Genomic DNA, 22,419 nt, shown 5'->3' with positions numbered 1-22,419 from the left:
AAAGAAAACATTGACGAAGGTGAAGAAGATGTTTTAAGAAATTAGAACAGCAAAATCAAATCTGACTAAAAACATTGACGAAGGGTGAAGAGGATGTTTTAAGAAATTAGTACACAAAAATCAAATTTGACTAAAGAAAACATTGACGAAGGTGAAGAAGATGTTTTAAGAAATTAGAACACCAAAATCAAATCTGACTAAAGACAACATTGACGAGGGTGAAGATAATGTTTTAAAAAATTAGAACACCAAAATAAAACAATACTTCATCAACATCAATAAGTTTCCCCCACAAACCGTAGAAAACATTATACGCACACACCTAGACAGAAAGCAAAATCAACTAACAAAAGTAAATATATCTCACGTATCAATAAATCACGAAACCATATTCTACTGCATACCATAAATTCCTGACATCAGCAGATAAATAACCAACATTTGGCAAAAACTAGTAACAAAATATGACATTCCAGTTAACACCAAATTTATTCAAAAACCAGGCACAAAACTGAGGTCTATACTATGTAAAAACTACACTGACAAACACCACACCAACAGTATTTATAAAATACAATGTGATAACTGCCACGACTTCTATATTGGAGAAACAAGTAGAAAAATGGAAACCAGATTCAAAGAGCATAAAAAGTCACCTTCACACGTTTTCGAACACTGCAAGTCAAATAAACACAACATAACCATAGAAAACACTCAAATACTAAATAAAGAAACAAACATAAACAAACGCAAAATTAAAGAAGCCTTACTTATACAACAACTTAAACCCAAAATAAACCAATATGAGGGAACGCCTTTATACCTATATTAACATATAAAATAAATAAAATTATATTCAAACATCTAACACCGTTCTCTACGTTCCGACACTCAGTTGCACAACCCCTTTCAAATATGTGGTCAGCTTCCGGTCAGTTACCTCTTTCTTTGTGAACCTGACGATGACCGAAGAAGGTCGAAACGTTGTTCGCTCTTCTATGTAAAATATTTTATCAACCCAAACGAGCCGTTTTTGCATATAAGTTTCTCAACAAGTGGGTTTCTCGACATCACTGATGGGGTGCCAAAATTTCTCAGAATGGGCTAGCATAGGAATAATTTTCTGTGTTGTGTCGTCCGAACTATGAGTATACACATTTTTCATTTCAATGCACGTCACATTTTAAGTCCCCGGATTAGCGGGAAGTTTAAGACCTTTCGCACTAAAATCGGGTATCGATTCTTCGCGGAGATAAAGTGCAGGTAGCCGATCGTGTAATTTTTCAATAAGAGAATAAAAACGAATTAATTTGTTTAACAAATACTATACGTACATACAAGCCTATTATCAGAAAATCAAACTCAAGCCACTGGTTCCACGGTTCGACACATCGTTGGATCAACTGTTCCTACCTTTGCTAAAATATTTGTCAGCAATACAATATGACATAGAATGTCAGTATGTGGGGTCGGGTGTGGCCTTGTGATTAGATGCGACGGAAGACACGCTTCGCACTTAGATTGTGAAGGTGTCATAAGTGTGACAGTCAATCCCACAATTTAGTATAGGTTTGTTTGTTTGCTTTTGAATTTCGTGCAAAGCTACATGAGGGCTATCTGCGTTAGCCGTCCTTAATTTAGTAGTATAAGACTAGAGGGAAAGTAGCTAGTCATCATCACCCACAGCCAACTCTTGGGCTACTCTTATACCAACAAATAGTGGCATTGACCGTAACATTATAACGCTCCCTCGGCTGAAAGGGCAAGCATGTTCGGTGTGAAGGAGATTCGAACCCGCAACCCTAAAATTGCGAGTCGAGTGCCCTAGCTACCTGGCCATGCCAGACCTTTAGTATTGGCGGCACATTCTGTTTCCTCCCCTTCGGTCAGCAGTTCTAAATTAGGATTGGCGATGTCTGGACATAAAAGGTTTACTGACCTAGGTGTTAACACCACGTATCACGTAAGGTGATGTTCGGGTAGAACTTGCCACCTACCGAATTAGCACTCCAAAGTCCGTTTAGGCTTAAGATTTAAGCCATGTACAAAAAGGAAAATAGCATGAAAGTCTTAGTAAATTTTATTATTCTTCTAATTGTTCCCATTATAATAAATTTTCCAGGACAAAAGGTGAAACATTTATTGTATATCTTGATATATGTCACGTGTGTTACATACACATACCGTTTTCTCATGAACCGGAAGTAACTAAAGCTCTGACAGGAAGTTGCTATAATCTGTTCCTGACGCATAAAGCTTATGAATTCGATGTTCTTATGACTTGTTTAAAATATTGAGAAACAAGAATATTAACTCATTGAACGAACCGTTTTTATGTTAAAAGTAAAAATTATAAAATGAAGCTCATTATACGAGTAGGAATCATAAATGAGTCACTGACTGTTTTGGGTTTATCTGAGCCAGAATCTACTTGAAAAATGATATCATGTAAATTGGGTGTGGGGGGAGAGGACAACAACAAAAAACGTTTCTTAAACATGGCTAATTAATTACATTTTCTTTTCCCACAACGATACCAAATTACCTCTGATGAAAAAAAAATTGAAAGATCACCAGGGTTGGATCTTAAAACTTAATACGAAATATTCAAATCAGTAAAGATGAATGAACTTGGAATAAAAAAAATGTAACTTGAATCAAAAACGAAAGTTGATAACCTAATATTTGTTATAAAGATCTGTTAGACGACGGATGTTGTTCCAACACGCCTCCAGTTTAAAATACGGAACGAACAAAATAAGAAAAATGTAAAAAAACTTAGATCATTTTTAGTCCAAATATTAGATTGACTAGATCCAAACACTTCGCCAGTTATTGGAGTTCAAGTCAACTTTTTTATATTAGTAATTTAAAATATACCAAAAGCAAAAATTAACACTTAATTATTGAACGATACTAGGTCTTAATGAAAGTTTAGAAAAAATCGACCTTCATACTTCAATTTTTTTATTTCAACCAACTTTTCACCATTGCTGAAGTCTTTAAGATATGATAACATTCGCGCAGAACTTTAACATCTAATTCTTTCCTAAAATATTAAATTGTTTGTTCTTTATCAAAAACAAAACAAGTCTAAAACGAAGAGTATATTGTAATTTATAACAAGCACGCAGCATTAAAACTAATTTGTTAGCCGTCGAGGCCTAATCTCCAAACGTTTATATGGTTTCAAGTCTAGTTTCAAGAAAATTTGTTTTTCTTGTAAGATTTCAACAGATAGATAATAATATTTAGATAACAAGTTTGTGGCTACAGCTCAGAATACACCCCATTATGTTGCAATGAAAAAAAAGTATTTATTGTAACCACGAGTAAACATTCACATTTCTCAGAATCAATAGGGTGGTCGACGTGATGACATTATTCCTCTGTCTGTCACCGATTAAACTTCTTAACTGAATAATCTTTATTAACGACTTGATGATAAAACTATAATAATAAATATGTTGAGGCTTATCAGAAAGATAAACCTATTAGCTCAATGTTCTAGTGACCCAAACGGTCCGGCATAGCCAGGGGGTTAGGGTGTTCAGCTCCTAATCTGAGAGTCACGGGTTCGAATTCCCGTCCCACCAAACATGTTTGCCCTCTCAGCCCTGGGGACATTATAACGTGATGGTAAATCTCACTATTCGTTGGTAAAAGAGCAATCCAAGAGTTGGCGGTGGATATTGATGCCTAGCTGCCATCCCTCTAGTTTTACACTGCTAAATTAGGGACGGTAACAAAGATAGCTTTCGTGTAATTTTGCACGAAAATTTAAAATTCAGACCCGGGTACACTGAATCGTCACGCACTTGTTTTATTTATTGTATTGCTTCCCACCACCCCACCCCAAAAAACTACTGCGTGAAATAGTTTGAGACTTCAGAAGCACTTTATAGATGCTATTTAGTATTTAGTTTTATAAATAAAATATCTTTAAATTTTTATTATAATGAGCTACATTTTCAATATTATAATTTAGTTATTTGTTACAGGGAGCTGTTATTCACAGCGATGACACTATATCAACAAAGTTCTCAAAAATAGTACTAAAATACTTAGAAAGTTTATGATGACGTAATAATCAAGAAATTTCGTGGAATCTAGAGAAACGTGAATTTATTATAGACACCACTATTCATTGTGCGAAAATTCAGTGTGATACATTTTCCGAAGGGGAACCGAATGCTGTCTCGAGGCATCATCTTTTTTAACTGCTCACACAAATATACAATAATATGTTGCCTGTCAGTCAGTTCATCAGGGGTTCGATTCCCCTCGGTGAACTCAGTAGATACCCCGATGTGGCTTTGTTATAAGAAAACACACACACACAGTTAATATACACTAAAATGACGTCACATAAGGGACGCTTAGCGCTGCAATTTGTACTGTTGTAACGTTAGTGACACGTGTGCATTCCATGAATTACAAGAATTATGACCTCTGTAAGTTGCAACACAACATGACATATGAACTTCAAGAAGTAAGAAAAAATATTTGTTATTATTAATTCTGTTTATATTTACTGTGTCTGTCTGTTTTCTCAATTAAAGCCACCTTGGACTATCTGCTGAGTCCACCGAGGAGAATCAAACCCCTAATTTTAGTGTTGTGAATCCAAAGCCTCACCACTATACCAGCGGGGGACTTATATTTACTCTTGAAACTAAACAGTGTCGGGTACCCTGTGAAGGTACGTCTAGTTTAGGGAGTTTTTAGTGTTAATCAGTAGTTACCTCAGTATTAGACAGCAGGACCCGGCACGACCAGGTGGGTCAAGGCTTCGACTCGTCATTTGAGAGTCACGGGTTCGAATCCCCGTCGCACCAAAGATGCTCGCCCTTTCAGCCGGTGGGGCGTTATAATATGATGGTCAATCCCCCTATTCATTAGCAAAAGAGTAGCCCAATAATTGGCGGTGATGACTAGCTGCCTTCTCTCTACTCTTACACTGCTAAATTAGGGACGGCTTGCGCAGATAACCCTCGTGTAGCTTTAGACGAAATTCTAAAATCAAACAAACAAACCGATAAGGCCTAACATTGCAAGGCTTTATCGGCGAAAGAAAACTTGATACAGTAGTACCTCGGTTGTCGAACGACTCCCTTCTCGAACAATTCGGTTTTCGAACAAATTGTTTGAGAAAAAAATGTCTCGGTTGTCAAACATAAACTCGGTTCCCGAACCAAGCTGTCGTGACCCGAACCCCCGAAATAACCCTACTGATGATCCGAACGATTCTTCGACTATTTGCGGCCCACGCCAAGCTTGCCCAAAACATTTTACCTGCACCTGTCGCTCAGTCCACACCCCAGCTAAAATCTGCTGTGAACGTTCTCGTTTTTCTTTTTCTCTTGTTGTTTGTCTAAATATTCTGATTAAATAAGCCACCATGGGGTCAAAGAAGGATAATGAAAGCAGCAAATCCAAAAGAAAAGTTGTTAGAGCTACAATAGAGGTGAAAAAATATCTCATAGCGAAGTATGAGAGTGGTGTTCGCGTGTCTGACCTTGTTACACAGTTTGGTATGGCGAAGTCTACAGTCTGTACCATACTGAAAAATAAAGAGGTCATCAGAGGAGCTGATGTTGCAAAAGGAGTGACAGTGCTTACGAAACAAAGAACACAAACAATGGAAAAGGTAGAAAAACTGTTGTTGATTTGGGTAAACGAAAAACAGTTAGCTGGTGATAGCATTTCTGAAACCATCATTTGTGAGAAAGCAAAGCAGTTGTATACTGATCTCCTGAAAAACACCGCTGGAACGAGTGCTGATACAAGTGATGCCTTTAAAGCTAGTAGAGGTGGTTTGACAAATTTAGTAAGAGAAGTGGCATACTTAGTGTGGTGAGACATGGGGAGGGTGCCAGTTCTAATAAAGACGCTGCTAATAAATTTGTTAGGGAATTTAAGGACTATGTAGAAGCTGAGGGTTTTATTCCACAACACGTGTTCAACTGTGATGAGACAGGCCTCATTTGGAAGAAAATGCCAAAGAGGACCTACATTACCAAGGAGGAGAAGTCACTTTTAGGACACACGCCAATGAAGGACAGGCTAACTCTATTGTTATGTAGTAATACAAGTGGGGACTTAAAACTTAAGCCTTTGCTTGTTTATCATTCTGAGAACCCGAGGGTTTTAAGAAAAATAATGCCTTGAAAAGTAAACTAAATGTAATGTAAAGGGCTAATAGTAAAGCATGGGTAACCAGGCAATTTTTTATGGAGTGGGTCCATGAAGTGTTTGCCCCAAGTGTAAAGAATTACCTCAAGGAAAAATAGTTACCATTCAAGGCCCTTCTTGTGATGGAAAATGCACCTGCTCACCCACCAGGCTTGGAGGACGGGTTGGTGGAGGAGTACACTTTCATTACGGTGAAGCTCTTGCCCCCTAACACGACTCCTCTCATTCAGCCCATAGACCAGCAGATCATATCGAACTTTAAGAAACTCTACACCAAAGCACTGTTTCAAAGGTGCTTTGAAGTGACCTCTGACACAGAGTTAACCCCCAGAGATTTCTGAAAAAATCATTTTAATATCCTCCATTGCTTGAGGATCATAGACAAAGCCTGGAGGAAAGTGTCTTTGAGGACCATGAACTCAGCCTGGAAGAAATTGTGGCCAGACTCAGTAGCAGATAGAGACTTTGAAGGCTTTGAGGCTGAGCCTGTTGTCGAGGATATTGTCTCACTAGGCAAGTGTATGGGCTTGAATGTGAGTGGTGATAATGTGGAGGAGTTGGTGGAAGACCACAACACTGAGCTCACCACGGAAGAACTCCAAGACCTTCAGAAGGAGCAGCAACAGAAGGCAACTGAGGAAGTGTCTTCAGATGAGGAGGAGAAAAGGGAGGATGTTCCTAGTTCACTAATCAAGGAAATGTGTGAAAAATGGGAGAGTTACAAAGTTTTGTGGAAAAATTTTACCCTGACAAAGCTGTAGTAAACCGCAGCATAAACCTTTTCAATGACAATGTCATGTCTTACTTCAGAAACATTTTAAAATGCAGGCAGAAACAAACCTCATTAGACAAGTTTATAGTGAGAAATAGGTCCAGTGAGTCTTAAGCAGGTTGTAGCAGTGCAAAGAGACAGAAAAGAGAAAGAACCCCAGAAGGAGAGTTACTTGACGTTTTTATGAAAGGTGACTCCCCTTCCAAACAATAATAACCCTCCTACTCTCCACGTTGCTCACCACCTTTCACTTACGCCATCAGCTCTCCTCAGCACAGGTAAAGTGCAGTTAAATTTTCATTTATTGTTTTTTTATTGTGTTTATAGTTTTTGTGGTTGACTTTATGCATGTAAGCATTATTATACAGGTATAAATAAGCAATATTTTTACTTAAAATGCTTCATAATGCGTAATGTTTGGAGGTCTGTAACGGATTAATTTAATTTACAGTATTTCTTATGGAAAAAAATTTCATTCGGTTTTCCAACAGCCTTCTGGAACGGATTAAGTTCGAGAACCGAGGTACCACTGTACTGTCGAATCTAATATTATTTAACTAAACTTACACTCTCTTGTTCCACGAAAAACGTCTCTTATTATACTGAAACATCATAATTCAAATAACGTTAAAACAAGTTGTGACTTTTCGAAGTTGAGAACTAAAGTTGTGAAACAGTAATTACCTAACAATTGATAAAATTACGCTTGGTTTATAATTGCTAGGACAAATTAGCGTTCTTTCGTTAAAGCTATCATGGCTTTCTTCCTAGGGGGCTACAAGTGACGTATTACGCTCAGGAAAAAACTCAGAAAATGTTCAAAAACTAATAATTTAAATCAACTGAAGATCAAGACTTGTGAGTTATAAAACATTGCTTGTAATTTAAATAAGAAGAACATTTTGCTGAATAAACTTCAGCTATGAAGTTTGTAGTTTTAATGTATAAGAATGACTATAAGGATCACATTGACCATAATGGATTTCACCGTAAAGAGTAAAGTTAATATTTTGATATGTGAACGATGGCACTGGACATTTAAAAACATAAAATGTCTGAGAATAAGACATTTAACTGTTTTATGTTCACACCATATATTTGGAAACACAACATTTTAAAGAGTAAAATTAACACTTTGACGGCTTTAGGATTGCATTAAACATTTGGAAATACAATATCTACAATAGTAAAATAAGTTTTTTTAAAGACTTGAATATCTCGTATGTATACTTTAAATGGATGTGGGCATGCAGTTTTCTGATCTTTTGGCTGGTGATGGTTCGAACTATTTTGTGGTGTGCCAGAAAGGAAAAGAAAGGACAAAAATGAGTCAATGTTTGGGGTAAAGAGGGACTATTCGTTTCTAACTGCTGCCTAAGGGGTGACAACAATTATAACTAATAACTCTGGTTACATATGTGATCACAAAGTTTTATATTTAGCAAAAACTTTCAACCCAAACTACATATACTGTCATAAAGTTGATTCGTGTTTATTTATGGCGCATAGCTTAAAGCACATATATAGTTATATATACAGAAATAATGGCCCTTGATTACCTGTGCATCTATATATATATACAGTAACTTTAGTTGTTAATGAGTGTTTTATTAGGATGTGCTAGTGGTTCAAGCCTTTAGCTCAATTGTTTGAGCATTCACTTCTGGATTCTTTTCAGAGAAGACAAAGAAATTGAAAACTAGTCCCCGAAACAGTAGTTGTCCCATTAACCTGATAAAAGATTTGAATTTTTTTCCTGAGATGGAATTAACATGATGCTCTGGGTTGTTATAAATATTTTACTAGCAAGTGTAATAATACCAATTCTTTAAGCTCAGGTGCTAGATAAAATGATATGCAACTCATCATGGGTTCAAATCTAAATGCTTCCAGAAGCTCAGTAGTAAGTTTGAAGGCTTACAATACTAAAAACATGGTTTCAAATGCAGTGAAGAGCATAGTATAGGTGGTCCATTGTGCAGCTTTGTTTTAAACTACAAATGTGTTTTCTTAAAGCAAAGCCACACTGGGCTATCTATCTGCTAAGCCCATCGAGGGGAATCGAACCCCTGATTTTAGGGTTGTAAATTCGTAGACATACCGCTATACTAGCGGGAGGCTTAACTACAAATAAATGAAAACAAAATGGTACAAATTTTGAGTTATTCAGTTATTTTGATTATATACTTTATTGGTAATGTGTTTTTAGGCCGCGAGATGGCAGTAAAATAAATACGTTTGTGAGGTTGTGAGATGAAAACTTTAGACCTTTAATCATTATAAGTAATAGGTCTTCACGTATACACTAATGTATGTATATATATATTAAGTTTTTTGAGTTATAACGACTGTGAATTTAATTTTTAATACATTCACTTTATTAGTGCTTATAAGATACACGAATTTAAAATGAAAAAAGGATTCATTCGTATTGAATTAAATAACACAGTGTGGGAAATTCCAGAAGTTTTCGCGAAGTTGACACCCGTTGGATGTGGAGCCTACGGACAAGTTTGGTAGGTAGTAATAAAAATGTAACATTTCTGTTGGTTGTTCACTTGTTGAAATTTAAGTTACGTTAAATTTTAGAAAGAAAGTGATAGCTGTGATATCTTATTTACCATAATTCTATTAAAACATCGTATTATAAGTTCATAAAAGTATTAGTATGATTTGTATATTTATTATTTATGTAAATTAAGAAATTTTAAAGAGGCGGTGATATTATTTACGCGCTCCAAAGTTTTGAGAGCGGTTATTCGAAAATTGAAGTAAAGGATAGCAAATAATGTGAATTAAACAGATAAATGTTTGGTTGAATTATATGTGTTTAGAAGTAGAACATAGCAAATAAAAGTTTGTTTTGATAGTATTAGTAGTTGAAATTGAAGCTGAGAAATTTGTAACGAAAGTAAACTTGTGGATATAATATTTTCAAGGTAAAGCGAATAGTTGGCGTGTACTTATGTGTCAAAATATAAGTAAGTGTAGATGGTTTGAATGTATATAGAATGTGATATTTGAGAGAAAGCAGGTGAGACAACAAAAATGAAAACAACATGATTTATAGTAGATGTAGTAATAACAGATGTTCATGAATTAGATTAGTTCACATTACCAGATGCAAATGTAGCACCAGTCTGATAGGTTAAATGAGGAATTAAAGGATTGATTGCCAGAAGAAATTGTCATTAGAGTAATGAAAAAAGTAGTAAAATATTTATTTGACAGACTATATGATAGATATAATCCAATAGATATTGTACCGTTTTACAAAATTACACCTTATCTGATGGTAATCTGCTTCTAAGAGAACTGATAGTCCATAAAAAGTACAAAGTTATCAGCTTCTGACAGAATATATTGTTAAAAAAAGGTATTTGTCTGACTAGATAACTTGTGATACATCATTAAAGTTGTGAATGTTAAATATCTAAAACCATTACCATTTTATACATGATTATGTATGAACTTCTTCACAGTGTTACTACTACTTTAACTTTCTTCTGATGCAGATTACGCTGTGACACAGATTAATACATTTATTTTATTCTGAGTACTTGGAAGAATAAAATAGTTTGAAACCTAACTTTTCTTTTTATTCTAAGCAGTTTTTCTCATGCAGTAGGCTTAGCACCTTGTTCATATATGTTTATACTGCTTTAATTATCAGAGAAAACCAGGGGTAGATGCCTTTAATGAGGTTATAATTACAATTAAGTTTGATGTTTTGCTACATGTTGAGGTAAAAAGGAAAGAAATTTTAGTTTCTGTTTTTTAGAAAAGCGATACTAAGGCAATGAGGAAGGATCGTGTAGTTATTAATTGTATAAAAACTGAGAAATTAAAAATAGATGAAGCACCAAGATCAGACAAGGTCTTAAAGGAGGTTATAATCAAGATACGTTAGTCTAATTTTGGTTAAGTCAATAGATAGTGGATAGATAGATGTGTGTATTGATAATGCTTTCCTAAATTTTCTTGTAAATTATAGACCAGTTAGTCTTAGTTATTGAACTGAAACAATCTAAATATTTTGATAAAAGAAGCTTCATAAAATCAGTTAGTGAAATATGGTATAAAAATCAACATCGATTTGTCAAAATGAAATTTTGTTTTATTAGTCTGTTATATTCTTTTTCAAGAATATTAATTATTATCTGGACTAAAGACAGGGTAGGGATTTGATGTACTTTTATTTTAAAAGAATTTTGGTAAGGTGCCACATAAAAGATTATGTTAGGAAATTACTTTGACAAGAGTTGGGAAAGACTTGTTTAATTTTATTATAAGATGGGTGAATAGAGGAAAGCTAAAGTTTACTGTTAATGAGTCTAGTCAAACTGGATGTCACTAGTGGAGTCTAATGGGTCATTGCTTGGGTATTTGTTTATTCTTATTTACATTAAACTTTAACTGGTAGGGTGAGGTCAGAATGACCCAAACTGATTTTTCAAGTATTTTAACTTTGCTAATGCTGCTCTCTACCTGAATATTTCTGTACTACATCTTCCATCAGCTCTTGAGTGTTAAGCAGAGTAGGTTTACTGTTGCATTTCTCTTTCTTATACTGTTGTCATCATTAGTATGTTGTTAGTAAGTCATTGTGTTATAAAGGTAATATTTGTGAAGTTTATTACACATGGATCATGTTGACCTTTCCTACTACTTGTAATACAAATATCTTACCAGTTGAGAGTTAAAGATATTGATTAGTAAAGTTTGCTAATGATATTAACATGTGTAACATTTAAGAACAGCAAGGAACCTGTTGGTCCATAGAGGCTGTGTCACCCACTAAACTAAAGAAAACTTTAAACAGAAAAAATAAAATAATCAATAAAAATTATATTAATACCCTCAATGCCAGCCCTTTCATTTAAATATTTATCATTCTTTCACTTAAGCTCTTTCAAATTTACTACACCTACCACATCTCTAAAGACAACCCATTCCAAAGGCCATTCTTCCTTAGAAAAATCCAACTGCCTCAGCTAAAAAATAACTCCTATCATGCTAAAACTTGTATTTGTATTCATTGTAGCATTTACATCATTAAAATAGATGACTTGCAACACTATCAGTTTCCTTAGTAACATATACCCTGTAAATCTGTTTCTGAAAGAAAGCAATTTCAGAGAACTGAGCCAGTCCTCATGTGATAACCTTTCCATCCTTGGTATCACCCTGGTTCTCATCCTTTGTAATATTTCCATCTATTCATTGCTCTTCTTAAGGTAAGGAATTCATGACTGAACACAAAATTTTAGTATAATAACCTATGCAATGAAATATGAACTTGTATCTTCTTTAGATTTATATTCAGTATTTCTGAAACTTAAAGCTAAAATAGTATTTCATGATGACAGAAAACCCACTTGAAGTAAAAATGTATCTCAAAACTACTGGTATGGGTATTAAAACTTTTATTAAAATAAAGTAGAGAACAACGTTTCAACCTGAAGATCACCTAAGAAGATCAAAACGTTATTTACTTTATTTTAATAAAAGTTTTAATATCCATACCAGATGTCTTGAGATACATAAAATACTATTTGCTCTATCACTAGCAGCAACATACTGGTGAATCAACACATCAAACTTCTATTCTTTCACAATGCAGTTAAGGTAACACCCATCAAAATTGTACTTATAATTCAAATGATGATAACTCACATGCATATATTATTAACTTTCATTTGTTATAATTAAAAGCCATCTGCCATTTATTTGTCCAACTCATTAAATAATCTAAACCCTTTTGTTACTTGGCAGCATCTTCATTATAGTTGGTAACACCCAAGACCTTTGAATCATCAACAAATTCATGTAGGTTATTGACCATGCTTCCATCAGTGTTATAGATGTAAATTTAAAAAAGCAAAGGTCCTAATAGTGAGCCCTAAGATACCTCACTTGTGACATTAATCCAGTTTGACTGAACTCCATTTGTAACATTCCTCTGTGATTTCTTCTATTCAGCCAATATTTTATCTAATGATGCAACTTATCTCATACACCTGCAGAGTACTTTTTAAACAATCCTTTTGTGTGACATTTTATCAAATGCTTTCAGAAAAATTCAAGTACTCCAAATCCACAGTTTTACTCTGATCAACATAAGCAGTAATTTCTTTGATTGTAAGAAGATTTGTAAAGCAAGATTTTCCCTTAGTGACTTCTTAATAAAATTTTAGTTTATGTTAAAGAAATATAGAGAATATTTTATCAGACTTTCAAAATTGTTTCCCACTTCTGATGTTACACCTGTAATTAATTACCTGGACAGTTCTTATCATTTATTTTAAAGAAGAGAAGTAACATAAGCTAACTTCTAATCTTCTGGTACTTGTCTGCTGTGCACAGACTTACAAAAATATACCAGCAACATGTTCACATATCCAGTTCTTAGTCTTTCAAATCTTAGTGAACTATTATCTGGTCCAGGAGCATGATCATTATATTAAACTTCCCAGTTTTTCATAACAAGTTCATAATTAACGTGTATTGTGTTCTGTGTCTCTCAACAGTTGTGAAAGTTGAGATGTTACAGGATGACTAAGATAAATTGGTCAGTTTAGCAGATATTTGGCAGATGATCTTTAATGATTGTAAGTGGAAGTTGAAGCATGTTGTTGAACTTAAATTAGGAGGAACTGTTTTAATAATGTGACTGAAGAAAAGGTAACAGTTAAGTCACTCAAACCATTTAGAGACTGGTATTTGATAGTAATAAAACTAGTAGAATTATAGGGTACATTTGGCACTTTAATTACAAGTCAAAAGAGGTAATTATCCCTATACAAATTGCAATAAAAACCTCAGGAGGAGTACAGTGTACATTTTTGGTTTCCTTATCTAAGAAATAATACTGAATTTTTAGTAAGTATTCAGAAGAGGGCAGCTACAATTACTCCAGAATAGGTTGATATTTTTTATTCTCGTGAGAAATGAAAAGTAAGAAGTTATTGTAGTTTATATGATTATGTGGGGTATCAGTTGGATAAAGGCCTCTGATTTATTTAAGTTTATATAATTGTGTTGGGTATTAGTTGGATTAAACCTCTGATTTCATTGTGCTGCATTCTGAAGATATTATGACAAGAGAACACAAATTTAAGGTTTTTTGAAAAGACCAGCTATGCTCCAGTTAAAAATGTTTTTTCTTTGTAACTCTGTGGGAATATTGGAGGCCAATACTCTATATGATTTTAAAAGAGGAATTCATGCTTTTTTTAAGTAATAAAGGATGTGTTTAATGCAGTTCTGTTCTCAAGTATGAATATATAAAGACAGATTTGAAAGATAGAATGGTCTTTTGTAGTACATGTACAAAATACATATATAACATCTACCACTTGGTATGAATTACACCATACACAAATTTTGTTCCTTGATAGTATGTGTTATTTCGTAATTGCTTATGTTGTAAAAGTACAGAAAATGGCCGTTATTCCCTTCAAACTTTGCTTTTGTGACCTGGATAATGAAATTTAGAAATTAACCTATTTTCTATGTAAAAATGGGCAAATTTGCAAATTTTCATTTACATATAGCCTGAATAAAACAACATATGAATCAAGATTTACATGTATTTATACTAAAATTATACAAAAATGTTTAGAAGTGAGTAGTTTTTCAAGATTTGCAACTGTAATGTAAGTCACTTTCGCATATCAGCCCCCAAACATAGTCTCCCATCATGTTTTCATTATATGCTCCTTGGTAGTAGCATTCAAAGTCCAGTATATCTTGGTGGAAGTGCTCACCTTGCTCCTCTGTGTATTCTCCCATATTCTCCTTGAATTTATCAAGATGAGCATCAAGGATATGGACTTTTAGGGACATCCTGCAGCCCATTTTGCCATAGTTCTTCACCAGAGCCTCAACTAGTTTCACATAATTTTTGGCCTTATGATTGCCAGAGAAGCCTCGAATCACTGCGACAAAACTGCCCCAAGCTTTTTTTCATTCCCACTGAGCTTCTTGGGGAATTCTGTGCATTCAGGATCTTCTTTATTTTTGGTCCAACAAAGACACCAGCTTTGACCTTTGCCTCAGATAGCTTAGAGAAGAAGTCTCAAAGGTACTTGAAAGCTGCAGACTTCTTAGCAAGAGCTGTGACAAATTGTTTCATAAGATCCAATTTTATGTGCAATGGTGGGAACAACACCTTCTGGAGGTCCACTAGTGGCTCACACATGACATTGTGTCTCCCCTCAGAGAACTCGGTCCGTTGTGGCTAGAGCTTCCTGTTGTAGTGCACTGTGGTGTCCCTGCTGTCCCAAAGGCAAAGATAACAGGGAAACTTGGTAAAGCCTCCTTGGAGACCCATTAGGAATGCCACCATTTTGAAGTCTCTGATAACCTCCCAGCTCCCAGCCATACTCATCATACTTCAAGGCTTCTAGCAAGGTCTTGACGCTGTTGTATTGCTCTTTGAGGTGCACCAAATGAGCCAGGGGAAGAGATGGATACTTATTCCCGTTATGGAGCAGAACAGCCTTGAGGCTTATGAATGAACTATCAGTGAAGAGGTACCATTCATTCAGGTTACAGGCAATTCCATTTGCCTCACACAAACCGGATACATTATGGCAGAAGCAGAGCCCATCTTGACGAGTGAAGAAGCTTGAAAAATATTGATGATGCTTCCTCTCACTTCCAACTTGCACACTTTCATCTAACAAATCCCACTCCTTAAGCCTAGATGTCTAAAGCTCGGCATTCAACATTGTTAGACCAAGATCTTTGATCAAGTCATTGAGGCCTCAGCACTGAATCTACCTGGAATGTTCTGTAAAATGGGTAAATTTTAAAATTTCATTATGCTGGTCACAAAAGCAAAGTTTGAAGAGAAAAATAGGTCTTGCAATTGGGAAATATCACTTTCTGTCCAGGAACAAGAAAAACTAAAAATTTTGTTGCATAGTGTCATACTTATTCAAATAACAATGAACCTAAGCTACTACATTCTTCTAGTATCACAAGCATGGCTTCATGACGAACAGCAGGTTTTCTTGTGGTAATTTAAATTTTATTATTTCCTCTGCTTGGATTTGATCCTCAGAATTCTTAGATGGTGGGTGAGTGGTTTTCTGACTGAACTAAAGGGTTAACCTACAATTACTTGTTAGTAAAGCACTTTGTCTGACAAACAAGGCCTATCTTGTGGAGTGACCAGATTTTTGGGTACTGGTTTCATTGTTGTAACTCCAGGTTTCTTTTACTACATAAATTACCATTACACTTATTGCATGTTTCTTATTTGGTAAGGAGTTTCAAAAAACAGGAAAAACCATTTTGAAAAATGTGTCAAACTAATTATTGCTGTGTTACCTGTACTTAGCTTTTAGGCTGCATTAATCATAATTTATTTTTATTACTATTGTTTTCTTTAGGCTAATGATATGCATTTCTAACTCTGAATAATGTTTTAACATGAACCACTGTTCACTTGGTAAATAATAACAACTTTGGATTAGAGTAAGCTAAGTCCTTAGGGCAAGACTTAAAATATATGTGACCATCAGTATTACAAAGCCTTCCAGTAACTTGATGCTGCTTATGGGTTTACAGTGATTAAAAATCAAATTTTAATACTAGTGATGAGCATAGCACAGGCAGCCCTTGTGCAGCTTTGTGCTTAAGTACATATGAACAAAGTATCTCAAAATGTACGTGTACGCCTCAGATAGCGAGACAACCAACTTTGTTGTGTTTGATAATGCTGCTAAGTTCTCTTCACATGTCACACTATTCTATGATTTATCTTGTCTGTTTTTTCTAAACTGTTATCTTTTGTTTGTTTTCACTTGTATTTCAATATCTATCATTTCAACTTTGGTTATGTATCAAAATAGACATAATAGTTCTGCATTTGATAAAATTGTATATACATAAAGAGCCTCAACAGATTGAAATAAGTCATACTGTTACGCATACGTTTCAAATGCCTTAGAATGAAAGCTGTTTTTTAACAGATGTACAACACTGTTTAAACTGTGTTATATCGTAGTGTGCCCTCACAATAGATTATAAATGAAGTGTTTCATATGTTTGGAACTTTAAGTTTTCAAGTACATAAATATATTGTATTTAGTAATACATTGTACATAAAAAATATCCTTATGAACCAGTAAATTTTGTTTTTTATGAGTTATGAAATATTTCTATTATCGTATATACATGTAAAGCCTAAGTAATTTTGTTTATAGGTCCATGGCCAGAAACTGTCCTGAACAATTTCTGTACATGAGACTTGTTTTGGAAAACTTAAATTGCAGGGTTGTTAGAATCAGCAAGAGCACTTTGTATATTTATATTTTTTATACTTATATTACAGTAACAAACTTTTAATTTAAAAGTTATAGAAAACAAAACCAATCCTTTCAGGGTGTGACCTACACATTATTATTATTTACCTAACATAATACATTAATTTGTAAGTGATTTTTATAAGTGAAATAAGTACTGGAATATTTAATGAAAATAGTGCAATTTGTAAAACAGTGCACTAGAGAACTTTAATAAAGCATACAGGATATGATAACATTTTAGTTTTCATAAACATATTACAAGGTTATCTTATCTTGGTCCACATTTTTTATCATTGGTGATTTATCATAGATATTATAAATTTCTTTGAAACTTAAAATTCTTGGAATAAGACATGATGTAGACTTACAGAGTAGATTGGATCATAGCAGATAATTTCAATATGATTTCTCTATCCAGAATAATTATCATGTACTTAACAACATCAATAACTTTTCTATGTTTAAACAACCTTATTTAATTCAGTAGAATAGTTTTCACCTGAAGACAGTATAAAACTGTTTCTGTCTAGAAGAATCATTATACACTTGTAACTGTGGGCCTGGCATGGCCAGGTGGATTAAGGCATTTGACTTGTAATATGTAGGTCCAGAATTCAAATCCATGTGGCACCAAACACCCTTGCCCTTTCAGCCATGGGGGCATTATAATGTGATGATCAATTCCACTATTTGTTGGTAAAAGAGCAGCCCAAGAGTTGGAGGTGGGTGGTGATGACTAGCTGCCTTCTCTCCAGTCTTGCTGCTAAATTAGGGCCAGCTAGCCCTCACAGATAGCCCTCATGTAGCTTTATGCAGAATTCAAGAACAAACTTGTAACTGTGTAATGCTTGCAACAACAGAAGACAATATATTGTTGTTTTTTGTTCAATTTTGAACATTTATTTTGATTCTGATGTATTTAAGTGGCATACATTGATAATTAAGTGTAAATGAGTATACCTGTATAAGTGTATATTATATCTGGTAATTTCTGTACTTTAAATGAACTACTACAAAATCAGTTGTGCAAGACAACATTAAATGTTGATAGCTTTGACACCATGTTTAATGGCACTTTGTACAAGGGCAGGACACAAGTATTTCTTACCTATGCACACAGGTTTTACGTGAGACAAGCCCCACGTGTTGTTTAACTTATTAATCTTCATACAAGTAAATAAGTAACTTGGTAAGCAAGTCTATTATTAATTAACAAATGTAATTAGAATGCTTGTGTATCATTACCAGTAATTTTATCAGATTTTTGCATTTTCAGTTCAGCAATTCATAGTACCTCCAATAAGAAAGTTGCTATTAAAAAACTGGGAAGACCATTTTTGTCAGCCATCCATGCCAAGAGGACTTACCGAGAACTGAGGCTTTTGAAACATATAAACCATGAAAATGTGAGTTTTGTACACGTCTTTATATTTGTGCTTTTATTGAGTTACATGAATATTATGAATCTGTCAGCAATGTTATAAATATGAGTTGAGAACAATGAATGTCACATGTTCAGCATGAAATGGGTGTTTAAAGCATATATTATACATTCGTGTTAAGTAAAAACATGAGAGCAGTTTAATAAGCAACCATTGTTATCCTTAAAACTCTTGGTTTATTATTGTGTATTCTGTTTTGTTTTTTTGGTTTTGTTAGATGACATGTAAATTTCAAAGACTTTGTAATAATGGTTTCTGTTGTTGTACAAGTATTATTTGGTAAAGAATAATGGAAAGTTGAAACCATTTAACAATGAAATAAATATTTTAGTTTGTCTTTCACAAATTCCCTGGTTAGAATAAACATCCTTCTTTGGTTGGCTTCTCAAATAAACTGTATCTAAGAAAAATGTAACTTGTTATTTGTGCATACTTGTTTCTTTATTGAAACACGAATGTTATTCACAACACTGAACTAACTGGTTGACAGTAACATGTGAACTGAATAAATCATCTACAATTTCTCATTAACTGACTGATAAACTTTCTACAATGTTGTAACCTAACATAGGTTTTCATTAAGTTCAAATTATTTCCAGTACATCAAACTCTCTTTTAGCATCAACACAAATGTGCAGAAACATCTAGAATAAAATTTGTGCTTCTAAAGTCCTTGAAAAATAATATTACAGAAAGGAAATGATAGCAAATTAAACATAATCTTATATTAAGAATATTTATTGATCTAAACATTACAATTATTAAATCTTTTGTAAAATATGTAAAACTTATAGTATAGTTAGGGTTTTGGTTAATAAATAAATTACTTTCATTTTACTTGTTTTCTCTAAACTGTCTAGTCACTAAACCTTTTGTGGCTTATGGTGAGAAGTCATTAACAATCCATTCCTACTGATACCCTGTAAGTGATCTCAACAAGAACCTTAGATTCTTCAGTAGTTTTACTGGTAACTTTTTTCAAGCTGACTAGATAGCATTCTATTGCTGACATACTTCCAAAGATGGTCGTGGTTAATTACCTTTGATTTGGATCACTTGTCCTTGTGGATTCCATAAACATCATTGGTTCTTCTGATTACAGCATAGGGACTTTTCCAACATCTACATAACTTTAAAAATATACCAGTTGTAGCCAGTACAAGCCACCATAAGGAAAGCCAGTCATATATATTAACATAATAATGAATTTTTTTCCTGTTGCTATAGGTAGTGATATCAAATGTTGTTCCAATTTAATACTACTGTATTGGTCCATTTTGTTTCTTTGATGGAAGTCATGTGAACTTTGCTATGCGTACAAAAATCTATATGACTTGCATCAATTATTTGCAGTCTTCTGAGTTGAAACATTCCCTTATTCTCTCCTGTATTTTCTTACCACTTAAGTGCTCAGATTTGGTAAGGTTTTGGAAGTGATTTAGTAATGTGATTGTGGGAGTTTCATCTATAGTCGTAATTTCTGATGATGTCTCTTATGAATATTTCTCCTGATAAATAGTTTTACCTGAACAATTTTTGTATAATATGATCTGCATATTTACTATTTGACTTTTAATATTCTTTTGCTTACCTGAGAGTCCCTGCTGCTACAGCAGTAAGTCTACAGATGTACAACACCAAAATCAGGGGTTTGATTCCCCTTAGTGGACTCGGCAGATAGCCCAGTGTGGCTTTGCTATATAAGAAAACATACATACATACATGCTTACCTGAGAGTTTATCACAGAATAAAAGTTAGCACATGTAATTTGATTTATAAGATTTTATTTGCTAAAGTAACACACTTTACATTACACTTGATGTTTTGTTTTTAGTCCTAGATGTGAATTTAATGTGTTTTTGTTTGTTTTTAATCAGGTGATTGGTCTACTAGATGTTTTTACTCCAACTAATTCCTTGAAAGACTTCCAGGATGTGTGAGTATTTTTTTAAATTTTGTGTAGCATATAAATCAGTTATACCAAATTTATGTTACCCTTATTTGTTGCAGCCTGTTGTAAAACTCACATAGAGACGACAGTAAATCTATGGACTTTGCAATGCTAAATTTGGGTTTGATTTTCTCACAGTGGATCCAGTAGATAGCCCATCAACTTCAAGGAAAAACAAAGTCCATCAGTGGTATAGCAGTAATTTTATGTATTTGCCATGCTAAACTCCAAGGTTTGATTCCCTGCAGTAGACACAGCAGATAGTTCAATAATCAACTATAAAAATAAAAAAATCCCTTAACTGGACAGTGGATATGTTTATGGACTTGCAACACTACAATCCAAAGTTCAGTTCTCTGCAGTGGACAAAACAATAGCCCAATGTGACTTTGTTCTAAAACAACAACAAACAATCTCATATAGCAATCTTACAATGCTACTTTCATTCATTTTTGGTTGACATTGTAATTTTTATTCAGGTGAACTTATTCAGAAAGATTCCAAAATTGTTAACTAGTGTGTCTCAGAAGCACTGTGGTAAGTCAGTTTTATAATGATAAAAATTAGGTTTAGATACCCTTAGAAGGTATAGCATAGATAGCCCACTATGTAGCTTTTACTTTGGGGTAATAAATAAGAAAAGTTGATAATTTTAACATGTATATAGTTTTTACTAGTAAGTTAGAAGTTACACTGCAAATTCACAAAAAAACAATGGTTTTGTAATTTCAGAACTGAATATTATTAAGAGAAAATTACACATATAAGATGTTTGTTAGTATATGTAAAGACTGTCTGTTTCTGGACAAGAGATGGAGCATAAACATGCCCAGTGATTGTAATGAAACATTCCTTACCATGTGTTATTTATTATAAGATAACAATAGTAAAGTTAAAACTCCACAACTGTAAAAGCTTTAGCCAGAAAAAATGATAACATTTTTAGAAAGACTCAACTGGAAACATTTGAAAAATTTACTTTCTTGTCTCTATATGTATATGCTATGCAACATCAACGTAATAGAACAAGAATAATCACTTTTGTAGAATAGCAGTCAGTGATTTACAGCCGTGTAAATTAAAAATTGTTAGTTCACTTCCAGTACAACTGTGTGATGATTAGAAAAATAATTTTCTTACAATGTTAGCTGGTTTAAGGAGTGAGTTGGCATGTTTTAATCATGTCTTAGAACTGATTACTCACAACCTAGTACCTGGAAAGTACATACTAACGTGTAAACTGATGGCAATTCTATCCAAGTTTGCTTTACATTTACATTTGTATTTACTGGTGTGTAGTTTGAAAAATAAAAGAAGTATTATTTAAAAAGTGTGATAGTACAATATGTGAGTTTTGAGGCTGGGCTTAACATCAGTACATGTACTTTATGGCAAAAAAAACTTGAACATTTAATACAATGAAATATCAGTTATCTTGTTTAGAAAAATTAAAATTTTGAAAATGTTTTATAAACTAATTTTATTAAAAGTGGTAAATAAAATAAAATTGAACTTTGAATATTTAAATAAAGATTTGACAAATAAAAAAAAATTTCAAGTACATACAGTTCAGTGCAGAAGTGTTAGGACAAAGTCAAAAGTTAGATTTCAGGCTACTTTCAAAGAACGGTGGAAGGTAAATCACAGGTGATGCATTAAAAGTTTATTAATCTTCATATTTAGTACAACAGAAACTCAGTGGAAGTGCTTGAGTTCAGCAAACAGTTAATATTTTGTGT

General features: G+C 33.8%; 1 protein-coding gene across 4 annotated transcripts in view; it reads left to right on the top strand.

The window, feature by feature from the left end:
- Positions 1–9,203: 9,203 nt before the first annotated feature.
- The window catches only part of LOC143247319 (mitogen-activated protein kinase 14-like), a 45,014-nt gene continuing 31,798 nt past the window's right edge, over positions 9,204–22,419 (top strand). For all 4 annotated transcript variants that reach the window (XM_076495160.1, XM_076495158.1, XM_076495159.1 and 1 more), the window contains exons 1-3: positions 9,204–9,483; positions 18,563–18,692; positions 20,607–20,665. In XM_076495160.1, coding sequence (XP_076351275.1) covers positions 9,377–9,483; positions 18,563–18,692; positions 20,607–20,665 — 296 coding nt within the window. In that variant the 5' untranslated portion in view covers positions 9,204–9,376. The remainder of the gene's footprint in view (positions 9,484–18,562; positions 18,693–20,606; positions 20,666–22,419) is intronic.

Source organism: Tachypleus tridentatus, chromosome 3 (assembly GCF_004210375.1).
Source record: "Tachypleus tridentatus isolate NWPU-2018 chromosome 3, ASM421037v1, whole genome shotgun sequence".
In the NCBI taxonomy this organism is placed as follows: domain Eukaryota; kingdom Metazoa; phylum Arthropoda; class Merostomata; order Xiphosura; family Limulidae; genus Tachypleus; species Tachypleus tridentatus.
This window is presented reverse-complemented; position numbering and strand designations above follow the sequence as displayed.